Genomic DNA, 20,060 nt, shown 5'->3' on the forward strand with positions numbered 1-20,060 from the left:
AGTCAATCGGCAGTATTTATCTGTTTATCGAATATTGCTATATTCACACGTGTACTTGTTTATCTTTATTGGGCGGCAAGGTTTCACCACCTAACAAATGTTATCGCACAGCGCAGGACGCACCTGCATCTATAGGAAGTTTTTGGAATGCTATCGATGGTTCAATCCGCTGTCTGTCACTCAACCTTGTATAATCTGATTGCATGTATACGCGGTGCGAATGGTGTAGAACTTTGTGGAAGACATTTAATCTGGAACATTCGACGACTGATGTATGAAAGCCGAAGCGCTTGATCCACTGATCAGATTTCCGACGATCGCCGACTGTGTTCGCCGCTATCGTTGCTTGCTTGCCCAATAAATATTTAGTTACGCCATTTACAGTTCTGCTACTGTGTTCATCCCAGTCACTACCCCGTGACATCTGGATGAGGTGCTAGCGTGTTCATATACCGGAAGCCCTCACAAAGCCTCGATCTAAGCCTGAAGCCTGAGGACAACACCAACGTCGCCATGGACCAACCAGTTAGCTAGCCGTAGGCAGCATGGCCTGCTACCGGAATTCGGACCTCTTCCCGAGAAGACCAGAGACATCAAGTACAAGTCAGCAACCCCAGTGGCTGCCCGAGCGCCCTTCATTTTGCTGCAACGACGTCGGGAACCGCCAATCTTCCATGTATCATGGTCTGAAGACCCCGAAACCTGGGTGGAGACGTACGAACGAACCGCGACGTTTAAAAATTGGAAGTCCGGCAACAAGCTGCGACATGTCTTTTTCGCATTCGAAAACGCCACCAAGACGTGGTTCGAGAATAGAGAAGCCGCGTTAGCGACGTGGGACCTATTCCGAAGTGGCTTCCTGCAGACACTCAGAAGCGTCGTACACAGAGAACGAGTCCAACGTCTACTATTCACCCGAGTGCAGCAACTGAATGAGAACCTTGCCATGTTATTGGAAGAAATGAGCCGTTTTTCGGCCAAGACGACCCGGAAATGCCCGAGGAGAAGAAAGTATGCCTGCTCATACGTGGTGTGAAGGAAGAACTATTCGGCGGAATGATATGAAGCCCACCGAAGACTTTCAACGAGTTTCTTCGCGAGGCCACCAGCATTTAGAAAACACTACAAACGCGGAACCGGCAATTCAACCACGTCACGAGCTCAACAAACTACGCCAGAGTTCAATCACTGGCCACCGACGACCTGCGGGAGACTATCTGGGCGGTCATGGGGGAGGAGCTTCAGAAGCTGTATCCTTCGCCGCAGATTCAAGTGGTTTCGATTGCAGACGCCGTACGCGAGCAGCTCATACAACTACTCGGAGTAGCCCCTGATTCGCCGCACAGTCCACAGTCACGTTCCCCCTCCATGCCCGTGGCAGGGCCCAGTTACGCCACACTTCCGTCGTCCACTACCGTCACCGCCAGCATGCCAACCCATGGCCCCGTGTAGCCTTCCAAGGAAGACAGACGTCTGGCGCACTCCTGGCCACCACTCGCTTTGTTACCGTTGCGAAGAAGCGGGTCATGTCTACCGCCGACCAGAGCTTGACGAAACTTGCGATATCGCCGAATACCTCGCCACCACTCAGTACCGCCCTCGACGACCGTCCCGTTCTTGGTCAGCAGGCCATTACCTGTCGCTGCAACGCCGACAATACGCTGGCCGAGCACGGGGCCGGTCTGCGAGCCCATATCCGGAAAACTAAAAGCAGCAAGCGATGGAGGCGTGGTTGCTGTTCGTCGAACTGACGAAGATCCTCCACCGCCGACGAAGACACCGAAGATACAATCTCGACGACGTAACAATGACGCGCTGGCGTCCAGACGAAGTATGGAAGTAAAGAATACGCCGATGAAAGACGATCTGATGACGCCACATACCAGCGACAGGTCAACGCGACGCAGCCGTGATCCGACGCCAAGACCTAACTGTAACGCAAGGCAAAGAACCACCGACCTCGGCCATGGCCACGCAGTCACCGCCTTAGTGGACGCAGGAGCCGATTACTCATTTATGAGTGAGCCCCTTGCCACCAAGTTGAAGGAAGTTAAGACTGTATGGGAAGGCCCTCAATTCCGGACATCGGGGTACACTTGATAACACCAACTGGAATGCTCACAGCCAGAATTACCGTTAATGACAGCAACAATCCTGACACCTTCGTTATCCTCCAACAGTGCTCACGCGACGTAATTCTTGGCAAGGAGTTTCTGACCCAACACGGCGCAATCATCGACCTGAAGTCTAAGTCGATAATCCTATTCGAAGACCAAGCGACACCACCAACGAGCTCTCGTAGTCACCATGCCTTGAACGTGCTCGAAAATCAAGTCAGCATCCCGCCACGCTCCGACATTGAGATTTGCTTCGGAGTTGCGACGCAGGCGTTATCGATGGTGACCAACGTCTGCTGCTCGACCGTGAAATTTGCGTCGCAAGAGGGATCAAAGGACTACACGGAGGAAAACACAAAGTGTTGCTGACCATCTTCAGCCAAGAGTTCAAGCACATCAGCAAGGGCACGACAATCGCCTACAACTAGAAAATTCTGGAAACCAGCAATGCGTTTGTCCTCACGGATTCTGCTGCATCTACCCAGGTAGCAGGCAAAATCTTCAAAACGTCGTATTAACGGATTCAACGTCTCAAACAGATGTTTGACCAGACTCGACGCATTACAAACGTCGCAAGCAAGATAGCTTCAAAACGAGGGGTGAATGCGTTTTGACAACGTTTTTATAAGTCTGGCCGTATCTGTTCAGTGAGCGTGCTGGCTTTTCAAAGGCGTGGTTTTTGGCGGGAAAATTCGCCATTTATCAAGCGGCACTCATGTCAATTGCTGCTGTATTCACCTTGCATGAGCATGAGTTCGGCTACGAAAACGAAGCCTTTTGTGGTGTTGACCTCACGTCAGAAAAAACGAATGGTTGCAAACGAAGTTTACACCGCAACAGGCCCCGGAGGAATGGTGCGCGAGTGAAGTAACATTGAAGTCGGTCTTTGAGACGCGGACAACAGCTCCACATCGAGTTCGGAGGAGCACTGCAGCGACCGTGTGGGTGTTAGTGCTGATTATCGCAGCGAATCCTCTACTTCAATAGCTTTAGATTATTCATAAGCGTTATCATCATTCAATTCTTTCTGACGATTTCTTTCACTGCCTTGCAGTAATTTTCTTGTGATGACCACTAGTGCAAATCTGAAATGATCGATATGTCACTCTCATCGTTATGCAAATGTATTCATTCCATGCACTATCGTGGAATGGAACAACTTGTCATCGCACGTAGGCACTGAAGGATACACAGCAAAATTCAAAGAACTCCTATGCCATGAGCGCAGTGCCCGACGTAATTGATTTGTTTAATTCTTACGATGTTCTTTCACGATTTCTTACACAATTAGATATATTTTACCGATGACGTGCTAATCTTTCCCCTCTTCCATTTTCTAAGCATTTTCATGCGGTGTATTTATAAGGCTTACTCTATACCACGCTTGAATAAAGGGATCGAGTTAAAGAGCGAACATCACTTTCGATGGCAAGGAATACATCGCTACATCCGTTACTGTCGGAACGGTGCTCTAAAGAAAGTGTTGCGATGAATTGTACTGTGAGCACAATTCATAGACCTTTTTTATCCGCGATGTGGCAGCAGAGCATACATGATCTCAGAGAACTTCCGGTCAGCTATTTTTGACAGTCCACTAAGCCAAGAAAAAATAAGTGTTTTGTAGCATGATATACTGTAGGCAGGAATCCTATAGGATTAACGGGAGGTTGGCAGGTCTCGTTGTGAAACTTAATAAGAGGTAGAAATTGAAGGTCATACAGGTCTACACCCCTACATCCAGTCATGAGGACCAGGAAGTCGAAAGATTCTATGGAGACGTGTAATCAGCGATGGATAAAGTCATATGAAAATATACAAGACAAATCAGTGGAAGAAAATGGCATAGGTTCTAGGAATAGCAGGGGAGAGTTATCAGTACAGTTTGCAGAACAGAATAATATGCGGATAATGAATACCGTATTCCGCAAGCGGGATAGCCGAAAGTGGATGTGGAGAAGCCCGACTGACAAGACTAGAAATGAAACAAACTTCATACTCTGCGCTCACCCTGACATCTTACAAGATGTAGACGTATTCGGCAAGGTGCGCGGCAGTGACCATAGGATGGTGAGAACTCGAATTAGCCTAGAATTGTTTAGAGGTAAGAGGGAAAATACAGGAATTCCAGATCAAGCTACAGAACTGGTATTCGGGTTTAACTCAGGAAGAGGACCTTAGGGTTGAAGCAATGAACGACAATCTTATTGGCATCATTAAGGAATGTGCTGTACAAGTCGGCGGTAACTCTGTTAGACAGGGTACCAGTAAGCTATCGCAAGAGACAAAAGATCTGATCAAGAAACGCCAATGCATGAAAGCCTCCCACCCTACAGCCAGAATAGAACTGGCAGAACGTTCCAAGTTAATCAACAAGTGCAAGACTGCTGACATAAAGAATAATAATATGAATAGAATTGACGATGCTCTCAGGAATGGAGGAAGCCTGAAAGCAGTGAAGAAGAAACTACGAATAGGCATGAATCAGATGTATACGTTAAGAGACAAAGCCGGCAATATCATTACTAATATGGATGATATAGTTCAAGTCGCTGAGTTTGCGATTTATACAGACAGATTATACAGATAGAGATCTATACAGTACCAGTGGCACCAACGGTGATAATGGAAGATAGCATAGTCTAGGGATTTCGAAATCCCATAAGTAAAGCCAGAAGAAGTAAAGAAAGCCTTCGGAGCTATGCAAAAGGGGAAGACAGCTGGGGAGGATCAGGTAACAGAAGATCTGTTGAAGGATGGTGGGTAGATTGTTCTAGAGAAACTGACCACACTGTATATGCAATGGCTCATGACCTCGAGCGTACTGGAACTTTCGAAGAACGCTAACATAATTATAATCCATAAGAAGGGGGACTCCATAGACTTGGAAAGTTATAAACCAATCAGCTTACTGTCCATTACCTACAAAGTATTTACTAAGGTAATCGCAAATAAAATGAGGAACACCTTAGACTTCTGTCAACCAAAGTACCAGGCAGGATTCCGTAAAGGCTACTTAACAATAGACCATATTAACGCTACCAATCAGGGGATAGAGAATTGTGCGTAATTTAACCAACCCTTATATATAGCTTTAATTGGTTAGGAGAAAGCGCTTTATTCAGTTGAAACCTCAGCAGTCATGGAGGCATTACGGAATCAGGGTGTAGACAAGCCGTATGTAAAGATACTGAAAGATATCTGTAGCGGCTCCACAGCAACCGCAGTCCCCCATTAAGAAAGCAACAAATACTTAATAAAGAAAGGCGTCAGGCAGGGAGATAAGATCGCTCCAATGCTATTCACAGCGTGTTTACAGGTGATATTGAGAGACCTGGATTGCGAAGAATTGGGGGTAAGAGTTAATGGAGAATACCTTAGTAACTTGCGGTTCGCTGATGATATTGCCTTGCTTATTAACTCAGGGGGCCAATTGCAATGCATGCGCCCTGACCTGGACAGCAAAGCAGAAGGGTAGGTCTAAAATTGATCTGCAGAAAACTCAAGTAATGTTTAACAGTCTCGGAAGAGAACATCAATTTACAATAGGTAGCGAGACACTGGAAGTGGTATGGGAATACATCTACTTTGGGCAGATAGTGACGGCTTATCCGGATCATGAGACGGAAATATTCAGAAGAATAAGAGTGGGCTGGGGTGCATTTGGCAGGCATTGTCAGATCATGTAGAGCAGGTTACCATCGAACCTCAAGAGAAAACTGTATAACAGCTGTTTCTTACCAGTACTCACGCACGGGGAAGGTACCTGGAGGCTTGCGAAAAGGGTTCTACTGAAATAGAGGACAACGCAACGGGCTATGGAAAGAAGAGTGGTGGGTGTAACGTTAAGCGATAAGAAAAGAGCAGATTGGTTGTGTGAATAAACGCGAGTTAATGACATATTAGTTGAAATCAAAAAAAAAGAAATGGGCATGGGTAGGACATGTAATGATGAGGGAAGAGAAGCGATGGTGATTAAGGGTTACAGACTGGATTCCAAGGGTAGGGAAGCGTAGCAGGGTGCGGCAGAAACTTAGGTGGGCAGATGAGATTAACAACTTTGCAGGGACAAGATGGCGTCAATTAGTACATGACTGGGGTAGTTGAAGAAATATGGGAGAGGCCTTTGCCCTGCAGTGGGTGTAACCAGGCTCATGATGATGACGATGATGATGCAGGCGCATATTTTTGATGTTTTCAGATATAAAGAACGTGCACCATGCGGCGAACTCTTGTATGGGCTTTTTTTGTTGCACTCAAGAATACAATTCCCTTGTCAAACACTCCCACTCCCCCACAAGACTGGTACCAGCTGGAAAGTCTTATGAACATATAGCTTACGGTACCATGTTCTTGCGGAGGGCTTAAGGGGAAGTCTTCCGGGAACTGTGTTTGTAGGAAGTAAAATGGTCTATTAATGTCAGTACAAGCGAATAGCCCGAACGAGTAAGCAGACGAAATAAGGAGAGATAGCGGGCGAAATGTAGTTGGCGAGAGAGCAAAAGAACGACTGAACAGGTTTCTTGGAAATGAGCAGTACTTACGACCGACCACTGACCTGTTAACAAGCATGAAAGCACCCGGAGACGGTACGCTATTCGCTTTGTTATTCATGGGACTCAACAGTATATGATCTCGGCACGCTTGGGCGCCTAGCTTGTGGTGAACACACATGTTCAGACGCGGCGATGGTCTGGCCGCAATGAAGCGACACTGACGGCATCCGAAATGAAGGGCCTGCGAAATGCACAACGGGAAAGGCCAGTTCACTGCTCGGGTTTGAGTCGAGCGGCATATCCAACAAGCTAGCCAGCGCGCGAAAGAACAACGGAACAGAGGCCAGCGTCTGGCTCTGCGCGACATGATTCACAGTCGATACACAGAAACGCACAACGCGCCCGACACGCCGACGCGCACACCAAGCGCTCACACCGTGTCGCTTCAACAGCCCGTCAGCACAATCCAACCTTACGCAAGATGGCGATACGATACCACCGTCAAATCGGTCACATATACCGAATACCGAATACCCGAATACCGAGCACGCTAGGCCTCTCTAGAGAACGGGGCAACACATAGTGGCATTTGGGGGGGTACTATCTCGCAGTTAAGATCAGTCAGTTGCCCAATCACTTCGTATGTGTGCGTGAAAAGGTATTGAACTTCTCGGAAAGTCCCACGTGACGGGAAGGAAAGAAAACGAACACATGAGAACTCGACTCTAAATGAAGAGTCAAGACGCTGCGGCTGGGAGTAAGGAGCAAAATATGCGTCTCTAGAAGCAAGCGACGTCTCAGTAAAACTTGGACTGATACCCGCACAGCGCAATAATAAAGCAGCAATGCTAAGCACAGAAGAAGAATGCGCATGAAATTCAACATGGCGTAGTGCGGCAAAGTGATAGTTTAGTCCATTGTGGTGCAATCACGCTAGAAAGTCATGGAGGTTGCGAGGCAGCCACGGTCGCAAATTGTAGTTCCGGTCGAAAAACGGCTATTTCGGATGATTCCGTAGCTCTAATCTCCAGTGGAGCGCCGACAGAGGGCACTCCAATGCGCACAGTAATGGAGCTGTGCATTAAGCAGTAAGCCGCGATTCTGCAGCTAGTCAGATTTCCTCCCTCTTTCTCTGCCGGAACAAAATAGGAAAGAATAAAAAAGAATGCTAATAAAAAAGTTGTCTTCTGGAACTCTGCTGAACTATCCCGGACCTTCTGCGAATGACCATTCTTTTTTTCTGGCATCAAGACGCATTTATTAAAAGCGTTTCGGGATGCATATTATGGTTTAAAATAACCTGAGCGCAATTTGAGCTACGACATATTGCTCTTCTCTGTACGAGCACAGCAGATTGTATTTTTCTTTTTTTATTTATTTGATATGTGGCTTCAACCTCATTATGGTCATACAAATGTCCTTTTTATTTTACTAAATGCCTAAGTGTCTAATGACGGCTACAGGTGACACTTTTTGGCACATCGTACGCTGCCGCAACTACTGATGAGTATGAAATGCGGGGGCGTGCACGTAGGGCTAAGCTTGAGAAACTACTGCACGATTGCGTGAAATGCCTTTTTTGCGGTTATGCGACTCCTACAATGAGGTACCTCTCGAGCTGTGCAGCAGCTTTGCTTCTGTTTCCCGTGCGGATGTGTCCAAGAAGAGCACTTCGCTGGCAGCCACGGAACCCCCGGATGCGTCAAGTCGTCGAACAAACACGGTGTAAGTGGAGGCCGGCAAAACTGGAAACGTGGCTTCCGTCTCGGACGTGTAGAGTCGGCCAGTTAGCTCTATATCGCCATCGTCAAGTCTCCAAGTCAGCTGCAGAACAAGATGAGTGAACTTGAGCAACAAAGACCCTCATTATAACTTGATTAATGTTCGCTTGCGGGCTAGTGATGATGCATTCTTAGTGACAGCGTTAGAAAACATGCGATTCCGAAAAAAGAAATTGCGGAGCCATTCCCTTCTGCGAAGGCAGATAAGCGGTGAAGCTGAAGAAAATCACTCCGGGTTAGACAAGGGCACATGTATTTATTTTGAGCATTTATTTGCAATTAGGACAAGAAAACTAGTATGTGGGTATATTGGGTGTACCATTTGACCAAATATCAACAAAATCAAGATTGATTGTCATTGAAACGTTACAAATGTGTTTTAAAAAAGCTGATTAGTTCTGAGAAGTGACTGCTTTTTGTCTTGCCTCTCAACAGATACATCCATGTGTTAAAAAAAAAATAGGGGTACAATGAAATTGCATATTTGCTAAATGACATGATACATACTTGTAATGAGCACGGTGCCTGTGTTTACTATAAAAAGCAACAGCCCATGCTTGGTTAGGTTAGGCCCACTACAACATGCAGGCATGGGGGGGGGATTGGTGCTTTATTTTTATTTCAGTGTCGTGAGGTTTATTGACGTGCGTATAGGTGCAGTGGCACGCAGTATGCCTAGTACAAAAAAGGGGGTGGGGCAGATATATGTAGCTCACTGTACACGACACGGCAAAGGAAATCCGTGTTCAGCAACTATGGTAAATGCCATGTACGTAAATTTTGCAACGCTACTCATTCGAAGCGCGCACAGGTGCATATTGAAGAAAAGTTTTCCAGGGTACATAATTTAGTGCGTAATTTACACTAATCTTGCTCTAACCACGGCACATAATAATTTGAATATACTGCACGGAAAAACCTCGAGCGAATTAAATTGTGGTATAGCTTCGTGTGTACACATATAGTCTTTCCTATGCATTAGGTTTTCGCGTAATGCATTACCAGTTGACAGCCTATCTTATCATGTGTACTTTGTTTACATTAGAGTTGATTAGTTTACTCATTTTTTTGCAACTTATGAAATGCCGGTGTATATATGTTTTCAACATTTGACATAACCCTGTGTGTCTTGTAGGGACAACCCAGGACGTGCATTTCTCAGCACCCAGTCAACTGCCAGAAGTGACTCAAAGACAGGCCACCAGTAAGTGGACATCGGTGGAAATTTCACATTATGCAGTTGGCTGCTGCCTTGTACTGAGGCTTTTTTTTTAATGAGATGGTGGCGTCGTTCTAATCTACATTTTGACCACAAATGTGCGACCATGTCTCACAGAGGCATATATAGTTGCTATTCTCTGTGAGGGACGTGTTCTCGGGTTCGTGAGGCATTTGTGTTTGGCAGTATTGTCGCCCAATGAGTCACATATAAACACTAACTCCCCACTGCCGGTGAGTAGTTGCGAGAAACAATATATTATGACGCTGTAATGTTATTTCATTAATTCGAAGCAAAGTTTTGCAGCATGAAAAAAGGTTGCTATTCCAGGTAAACATGTCTTTTTCTCACAAGTTATTTAACCAAACTGTGGATGCGTAAAATTCGTGACTTATGAATTGAATTTAATTCACCCTTTAGTAATGCTTCTAAAAGAGACTAGACATAGCATGTGACTACCTCTCCACTCAGCAGATCATACACTTGCAGTCATAAGTGGTAGTTCCATGCAGTCTTGCTTTCTATATAACCTTTCCTTTCAGCAGCAGTGGAACTGGTGGCTGCGTTTTCAGAAGGAGAAGTGCACTTGGCACTGTATATGTATGTGTGAATTTGGTTTTCTTTGTAGGTGTTGGCTCACTGACACAAACAGTGCAAACATCAGTTGTACCACGAGGCTGAGCACATAAAATGATCAAGAAAACTAACCGCTGTTGTAGCTGTTTTCTTCAGAGAAAGCTTGTCCTTCATGGGCTGTGTTAATCTGAGCTCTCCACCGACGTTTCAGTAGTATTATCCCTTAATGAGCGAGATTGGGGGCAATTAATCGTGTTAGTGTTTAAATGGTGTCATAATTATGTGTATTTGTTCCAATTAAGTTGTCTAGATTACTTTATTGTGTAGTGCAAAGCTTATGAAACCATCAGCAGCTACTGAGTTGCTAACATGCATATGCATTTGTCACTATACAGGTGGCACTCGGCTGTACCGCTGCAGTGTTGCGGAAATTGCCATCACCAGCAGCCTTGCAACAGCTGTTTCACAGCATGTCGGTATGTGCTAAATTATAGCTATGTTGGGATGGGCTAGTATTATGGACCACTGCTACTCTGTATTGTGACAGATCCATATGATAATGGATGTAATGGGCACAGCAAGAGCCTGTGAATGTTTTACTATCGTACCCGAAAAGGCTCTCCTTTTCGTCTCTGGAGCAGGGGAGAAGAGCATGCAGGCACTCCTGGATGTATATATATTTCAAAACATGAGCGAGACATATACATATATACACACATATATATATATATATATATATATATATATATATATATATATATATATATATATATATATATATATATATATATATATATATATACACAATCAAACCAAAGGCAGGGACATTCCATCTGTCATCTGGCATTGACTAGTACAGCGCAAAAATACAACACAGACCACAGAGAAGCCCGCATGTTAACAGGTTTGCAACACACAATAATTCAACAGATTTGATACTTAACGTGTGCTATTTTGCGCAAGGGGCAAGGGAAAGGGGAGAAAACCAGAAAAAAGAGTGGAGTGGAAAAGAAAGGAATTGTGCCAAAAAGCATGAGAAACACCATGCAGCCAGGATCGCCAGCAGGACATCTAAAAAGCACTCTGATAAAATTACATACAGGGCAACCTTACGTATCGTTTGTTTCAATCAACTCAAATCACATGCAGCCATTACTGCGATCAAGTTGTTTCCTTATGTCATATGAGAGAATGATGTGGGCCCAAAAAACTGTTTAGAGCTGAAGGATTATGGTCCATGCTAGCCTCATTACCTGCTTTTTTATCTTATTGTTATCAGCTGCTTATGTTAGGGACAAAAAGTAAGGGTACGAGGTTTTCCCTGATTCGCCATTCCACACAACATGTCTTTGTGACTATATGCACATGCAGATGATCCATAGATGAAAAATATTCAGTACAGTAGAATCTCGTTACAAGATACACTTGGTTGTAAGAGACATCTGAAAATGGTTTGGTTGGTTTTCCCATGTTTGCCATGTTAACAACACTGTACACAAGAGACACCTTTGTTACTAACGACTTTTTAAGTATTCACTACTTCGAAGGGACACAACCCAGACACATTCACTTCATGCACCTTGTGTGCTCCGAAGGGCGTAAAGATCATGCAATCCTCACACAAGTCAATTGCGCATGTCTCTTTAAGCATGAACTAGAAAAGGAGGGCAACGAAGAGAGTGCAGGGCAGAAAGTGTCGGCAGTTGAAGCTGACGAGCGTCTAAGAGCACCTCAACGGTACTGCGAGCAACAAGGCTTGCAAAGTAAAGTGTTTAACTTCCAGAAGTTAAGAAGGAAGCTAACACAATCTGCAGTCACTAAAAAGCTGCGAATGTCTTCTTTAAAGGGCTCCTAAACCACCGAGGTTGAAATTTAGTTGCGGTGTTGCAGTTGTACATGTTAAGGCAACGAACACGGTAGCCACGAGAATTTTTCGAAACGGTGCAGTAATAGTGGAGCTACGTGCGTTTCATTATCGAAAAGAAGTCCCCGCTCATTTTACTCGTTCATCTGGTACACGCGTCTGGACAGTATCGTCTTTTCCTCGCCTAGTACACCTCCAATGCTACGGGACAGGCCATCACCAACGAGCTCTGTTGCTGCCGCACAGGCCCGTCGTCCTGCTAAGTGTGGCGCTAATGACCTCGCCAATATAATGGAACTGTATGGTGACTCTAGTTGCAGAGCCTCATAGGGAGACCCTTCTGTTGGCGTTTCTGTTCTTTGCCCCCCGTTGGCTGCCCCCAATGGCATCGCGAGCAACGCGACAAGGAAGAAGGAGTGTGTATTTACTTGCAGACCTTGCCGGCAGTTGTACACTTTCGTTCGACCAATCTACAGCACCGGAAAATGGTGACATCATCAGAGACAGCCTGGTGATGTCAGGACAAACTGGGAGGTGCAGGATAGGTCCAGAGAGGCGCACGGGGTCGTTTTCTTCTTATTGTGGTGCTCGCACAGTGCTACGCACTGTGGCGTTTGGCATCAGTTGTGACGGCATTCTGATTTCGATGCGCGTGTTTACTTGAAATGTTCAAAAAATGTTGAGAAATGGTTCAGGGGCCCTTTAAGCCACCCTCAGCAATTATTTCTTTAAATGTATCTAAACATACTTTAGTGATGATGCATAATAAAGGGATCTAGTCTGGCTCCTCAGTGTTTTAAAATTTTGGTTTGGAAAGACACGTTTCCCGTGCCCCTTGAGTATCTCTTCTAATAAGGCTTAACTGTAATGTACACACACAATTGTGTAACTCCTCCTGCAAGTATTATTCATTAAGTCTGGTCACTGATGTGCAAAGCTTCTGGTTAAGTTTTGATGTCCGTACTTTTTAGAGCTATGTTTATTAATTCAGGCTGTTCTTATTGGCTCTTCAATGCAGGAGACAATGCCTACGAAATTATTGGCCCTGATGACGAGAGCCCCCAAGGGGCAAAAGACATCTCTGTTGCAGAAGTGAGCCCGATACCACCTGAAGTTACCATGGCAGGTGACACAGCAGCAATAGATACAGAGACGACCATGTCTACTGCAGCTGCAACAGTGTACGAGGCAAGCAGCAGTGTGCCAGCATCAGCAACAGTGTCAGAAGGAACCGCACCAGGCCTGGCAGAGCAACATGTGTGCCATCACTGCGACTTTTTTTGTAGTGCATACAACTCATTTGCTCAACATACAAAAGCTTTTCACCAGGACTGTGAGCCAGTGTTCTTGTGCAGCAAGTGCAAGACTAAGTTAGGTGTTATAACACAGTACAAGCATCACTTTAAGATATGCAAACATATTACAGTTCTTGCCTCCCCAGCCAGCCCACATAGCGACAACAATGTGGAACACATAGTGGGACACACCTCTTGTCCATGAGAAGATAGTAGAGACGGTCAGTGTTGTTGCTAGATTAACTGGTCTTTGTAGGCAACTAGAAGGACAACACAGGTGTCATAAGATTGTTGTTGTTGTTGAAGAGGTAAAAAAGAAGTTTGATGCAGCTGAAGTACCAACTGATATTGAGCAAATCAAAAACAACCACCTGAGAAAGCAACACCATCGAAATTTGGGTATTTATGTGCCGCCAACTCTGGTAAGGATGTCATAGGACAGAAGTGTGATGAAAATCACACAGACATTGCTGTTCCATCACTCGTCACAGTGAGCAGTGACTTGCAGGGCAAGAAAGTCAACTGAAACGAACATTATGGCATAGTGTCATGCTCCCATGTGACCACTTTCCATGTTATTTTGCATGATACAGCTCAATCTCCAGAAACGAGACTGCAACTTGTTTGCTAAAAGCTTTCGCTAAAAATTATTCATAACACTATTAACACAGCAGTATCTTCTTTTTTTGTGGGTTCGAGGTTCCCGGGTGTCCATTAATGCAAAAATTTCGGAAAAAAAGAACATGTGTCGTACTTACACCTTTTTAACAAGTACGAAGGGGACAGAACATTTCTAGTCATGCATCTTCACCATAATATGAAGTTTTTCAATGCCTTTTATAATTATTATTACCAGTTATATCTGAGTGCATTGTATGCATTTTGCAGGTGTAAAATCAGGTAAGTTAGATCAGAGTCTTATCTGCAAGAGAGCCCTATATTCAAGAAATTTGAATTAAAATAGGTACATTAGAGACGCAGTCTTTCAGCACTTTATTGCGTGTGGTTTAAGCACTGCTGAATACTTTTGTGGATGGCAGTTTCAACCGGCACAGCACTGCGCTTTGTCACGGTCACGTGTCTTCAAAGCGGTGTTTACCATTTGTGTTGATATATTTGTGTATTCATAGAGCATGTTTTTAATTAATATTTTTTTCGCATTCTTGCGCTTGCACTAAGCTTGTATAAGGCAGTTACAAAATGTGCGTCACTATAACGAATTGTTCTTTTGAGCTTACACTTGCAAATAATAGTGTTCAGATGGCCGCACTTCTATGTAGGCGCACCGATAGCTTTGTGGACGTTCTCATGTTTGTATAAAGCTTATATAAGCAAGTTACAAGATGTATGTCACTGAGCATTGTGACATTCTTTAAAGAACTGCTTGGTTGGTTTTGCACTTGTGAATTAGTATTGAGGTGGTGGTATTTCCATGTAGGCCCCCTGCTAGCTGTCTGTGTGCTCACGTGTTTGTATTAAGCTTTTACAAGGGAGTTACAGCATGTACGTCACTAAGCGCTGTGATATTTTTAAACTGCTTTGTTGGTTTTACACCTGCGAGTAATAGTACTCGGGTGGCACTAGCCATGTGTAGGTACACAGGGACCATTTGTATACATTATGCTCATGTAAAGCAGTTACAAAGTGTATGTCTCTAATCACTGTGATATATGTTGAAGAATTGCTGTGATGGTTTTACACATGTGAATAATAGTGGTCAGGACACAGTACTTGCGATATATAGTTCAATTTATACAGTGCCAAGACATGGGCTGTATACATAGCAAAAGAAATGTGTCATTATATTGTTGCCATTATTAATGTTTGGATTTTATTAAACCCTAATAAAATTGTTTCTTGTATCTATTGAGGTATGGCAATTTTTCATGCAACCAAACTGAGGACCTGAACTTGTGCATACAAATAAACAGCTAATTTAAGAGTATACTGCTCATATTCTGCGAAACCAGTCAAAGCTTCTGCTACAATGCTGGAAAAGTGACAGAGTGACAGGGATGTACAGAAAGAGTTCTGCACTGGCTGAAGGACTGCCCCACACTGGAGTTGGTAATGTTGCATTTATTGGAGTAGAACAGGAAGTGCACTTCTATTAAAAATGCGATAGTCAATGTAGAAACATAAGGCAGACGAGCAGATGTGGCACATTTTTTTCAGGGCCCTCCATGCCTACTACTGCATTTCTAGTCTTCCTGTGCTCTTCGAATAAGCCCCTGTTCAGCCAAGGTTTCTACTCCATGACAGTTGTTCTACTGGGTTCGTAGCAATATTGAAGAAAAAAATTCAATGGTTTTGAATAATTTTCGAGGCCTCAACACAGCAACTTCAAGGACCTCGTGTGATTTTTGTAGTAGTTTGGACAGGCAATAACATCAACAACATCGTTAATTTTAATGCAAACAAAAGAAAAAACAAATCGCATTTCACTGATTTCAAACATTTGAAAGACTGCTAATTTGCCTTTCACCACCCATCATTAAACGCACACAAGGAAGCTTTTCAAGAAAGCGCTCAAAGTTTTTCTGCAATAGCACAATTAACTACTTGCACCTGCAACATTTGCAGTTTTTGAATACTGTTTGGTTTGACAGTGTATGTGATGTCATTTGTTGCCTCAGCTTTTCACCATCAAATAGGCAATCGTCATTTGTAATTTCCTTTTATTGTGTCTGTAGCTCTCGATTTACTCATCACGGCTTTCCAATGAATGCCTCAACTGCTGAGCTTCCTGCTTCTGCTCCTCCAAAAACATTTGTCGCCGGTTCCATGTGCCTAAAACTGGTATCTGCAGCTCCTTCGTAATTTCAGCTTTAAGGATGTCGCTTTCCTTCCATTACCTCCACAGACAATTCTCTGTGACATGCGAAGAGTGTCACAGAAGGGAAAAAAACGCTTGGCAATGTCTGCTAAGTCTAACCAAGTGTACAAATTTAAGGACTTTCCAGTACTTCTAAAAATTCCAGGGTTTTCAATGCCTTGAAAATGGCATGTTAGAAATAAAGGGTTTTCAAGGATCGCTACAAACACTGGATTCTAGCACCTAAATAATTTTACAAGCTTATTTTGGCATGGAGTTCGGAAATTCATGCTTTTTAGCTAACGGTGCACTATCTCTGTACATTGAAGCCACGACAGCGCAACCATTTGGGAATAAAGAAAAATACCGAAAGCTTTTAATACCACTCTTTCTCTAAGGAGCTTCGTATTGCCTAGTTAAGTTTACGAATGTGCCTGGCAGATGACTAACCCCCGTATTCAGAAATGTAACTTAATACAAAGCCCATGCTTGACTTTATATAAACGACGCCTGGTGCGAACGTCCCCCAGACGCTCACTGCTTTTCTTTTGGTGCGTTCACGACTTGCGTCATTTAGATCAACTCAAGCATGGGCTTCAGGTTATGATGCATTTTTGAATATTGGGGTAAGCGTGCGCGATTCCGGGCAATGCATTGTGCCATTGGCACTGAGAGGAAACGGGGAAAACAAAGTTAACGCCCTATGCTCCTAAACTTTCGCGTACCTGTGGTGTGCGTGCATCGTGGAAGAAGGAACAGCTCATACACCAGGACGAAAAAAAGCATCAACCACACCAGCGCTTCGTGGTGTGCTCCATATTTTTACGTCGTCCTTGTGTTGCGCTGTTTCTTCTTCTAAAATGCTCAACCAACTAGCCGGCAAGTCCATCCTGTGCATATATATTGAACAAACGTTTGAGTGTAGATGGTCTTCGAAGCTTTTAGAACGAGCACTGCCACAGGATACGAGCAGTGCACGCGTAACAAGTGGACACGTTAGTCATTTAAACAAGCGTGCCAATGCATGTGACGCGGCAATCGGCATAAGCAGTCTCCAAATGCTGGAATGCATGCTCTTCAAAACGCCAACGATCCGCTGCTAATGCAGGACAACAGCTCACAGCGGACTGAACCAAACTCTAAACTAATGCACTTGAAAAGAACGCCTACACGGCAGCGTGAGGCGCGTCGAAATGCCTGGTACTGGCGTCGAAGTTGACCATATACGAATAGAATCGGCGGAAAAAATAAACAGAAATGGTCACCAGTATACGCGCGAATTAAATTCACATACGGGGATGGTTGGCACGATGCTTTGTATCCGCGTATTTTCGGAGAACATATAATGCATGGACTGGAAAAGCACTCGATCTTCAGCTGAACGGCACATTTGTTATTTTCCCGGGGTGACGAGAAGCCGCGAATAGTTCTCACGTTGTCGTCTACGTTGTATTCCTTCGTTAGTCGTAGCAAGGAATGGAAATGATGCAAACGCAAACATTCCAGTACACAAAAACGCAGCACACTGCAGAGAAACTCCACCCACCGCAGACGATTCCTCAAATGCATTTGTTATATATATATATATAACCTCTAAAAGAACATGACTGGACGTGGTGGCTTTGTGGTGTAATGGTTAGGATGTGTGTGGGTTAGAATCCACGTGATGTATAGAGCAATGTGGTTCTTCGTAACTATGTGATTCCTTTGACTATTGGTTTCTAATTAGATTATGTGACTCCTGATTGTGAAATTCGCGAAGATAATTGCGGATTACGTGTCAATTAGCTTTTGTTTTTCGCCGCAGTTGCGTTCGGGACGCATATACATAGGCCGATTCCGAGCAGTCACGCCTCATGGTAGGCAGCAAATAGCCCGGAAAAATGACTTTAAAATCCTGCATAACTTTGCTCACGCCTATTCTGAAGGCCGCTTGGAATTGGGCCGCTGACTCTGAGGAGCCGCCTAGGGAACAGGATATCAGCGGCCCTAATTTGATCTGATTTCCTGCCTGCATGCGTGGCCAGGACTCCGCTAAGAGGGTATTGGTAAGAGTACTGGCACTCTGTTTGGGGGAGTAGAAGTACTCGGTCTGGTGGAGTGCCATTAACAATGCGGTGAGAGTATTAGCACTCTGCGGAAGAGTACTAGCACTCCCTGTGGGAAGAGTATTATCACTCTGCGGAAGAGTACTAGCAATCCCTTGCGGTGGAGTAACAAAACTCTGTCAACAGGAGTTCACCTACTCTCTCTTAAAGATGGTCGATCTACTCTCGAAAAGAGAGTGAAATATGGGACAAGCCGCTACTCCCTCAAAGAGAGTGCCGGGAACTCTCTTTGTTTTTAGAGTGTACGCTATTATTAGGCTTCTTGTGCTGCACAACAATTATGTAACAATTGTCGGCTTGATATCTCATGTAGTACCTGCAGCATGAGGCTCACTTTTCACGGGCTCTGTAATAATTTTGCCTATTTGGAGCTCTTTTTTGAGGAGATATACATTACCCGTTAATGTATATCTGCTCCATAAAAAGCAGATGTACATTCCAGGCTTTTTAGAAATGATTCTCTGCATTAGAATTGGGTCGGGCACATACCTGCCATGCCTTCTCGAACTTCATTCTTTTCGAGATACAACATATGTTGGAGAATGTGTGGCCGCATTTAAAGGAAGGAGCGGTTATACACTGAAAACACATTATTTACAAAAATATATGCAGACATTGAATGTCCGATATAGACTTACTTAAATAACTACATGCAGTAAAACCTCAATAATTCGACCCTTCCGCTCTATCAACTGGTTCTTGTTGTCTGCCCTGTTTCAAGATCCGGTGCAACTAATGTAACCATTAGGAGAAATGATGCAGGACAGTGCACCATTCGTGCTTGCATGCTGGAAGAATGTTTGTTGAGCTCATGCACACAGGCTCAAAAGCTTTTATAATGGCATATGTATAATTTGCACATATTGGTCCATGGCAAAGCAACGCAAAGCAAGATCAAAGAATCATGTGCAATAGCTGCCACCAAAAGAGTGAACAGGTGTCATTAATGCCGTCATTACTCGCTGCAACGGCACGTATGGGGGTGCCATCAAAGCATGAAGGGGGAAACAAATTTCTATACCACACTGTTCAAGGGTGCGGTAATTATGCGAGTAAATACTATAGTTATCCTGCTAGAAAACATTACCCTCGGAGCCACAAATTACTGGACGCGACAAAGCAGGATAACTCATAATTTTAAGTAATCCAAAATTATTCAAATAGAAGTAGCGTGCTGTAGCAAATTAGCACCAAAAATTTGCAATAAAATTTTTTGCCTAGGTCATGTTATTGAGTTTGCTTAGTGTTGAGATTTTCCATGGCCTACGACTTGAAATTACCGAGCTTTACTGCATGTGCAGATGTTTACAATTACTGGCTTACTTTATGTCTCTCGGCATGTCTGCCAGCCGATGGTTCATCTTGAGCACCGTAATTTCTACTCCCCCTCAGGGAAACCACATCTCGAAAGATGTGCATCAATTACACCTGGAACAATAATCATTTCGATGTAATACATGTATTCTTGCAAACATTACACAAACTTGAAACAACGCGAACGATAGTTAGCGCCCAGGGCTTCCTAAATATGGAGGCTCAATACTAGCTTCTCGACGGCATTGCTGTCGTACAGAAAGTGCCCATAAGTAGCCCCTGTGACGCTCCTATTCCTGCGTGCAGGGACTCCCCACCCAGTTTCACCAGTTCTTTGCAGAACAAGTAGTCCCAGCCATGGCACTAAAGAGGGTTCCACCTCTCCTTGTAAATGTGTACATTTACTAGGTGTACCTGCAACAAAAGAGGGCAGAGACACATTAAGACTGCTTACGTGTGGGAACGCGAAAGCACCTTT

The 20,060-nt window shown here is 44.3% G+C and overlaps 1 protein-coding gene across 4 annotated transcripts in view; it reads right to left on the reverse strand.

The window, feature by feature from the left end:
- Positions 1-20,060, reverse strand: part of LOC135907116 (uncharacterized) — a 288,229-nt gene that overhangs the window by 65,397 nt on the left and 202,772 nt on the right. For 3 of the 4 annotated variants that reach the window (XM_070522689.1, XM_070522688.1, XM_070522687.1), the window contains exon 7: positions 8,221-8,434. In XM_070522689.1, the coding sequence (XP_070378790.1) occupies positions 8,221-8,434 (214 nt within the window). Of the gene's footprint in view, positions 1-7,978; positions 8,435-20,060 lie in introns of those variants that run through there. The other variant, XM_070522690.1, reaches the window with a different exon arrangement.

The sequence above is a fragment of the Dermacentor albipictus genome, chromosome 7, assembly GCF_038994185.2.
Source record: "Dermacentor albipictus isolate Rhodes 1998 colony chromosome 7, USDA_Dalb.pri_finalv2, whole genome shotgun sequence".
Taxonomy (NCBI): domain Eukaryota; kingdom Metazoa; phylum Arthropoda; class Arachnida; order Ixodida; family Ixodidae; genus Dermacentor; species Dermacentor albipictus.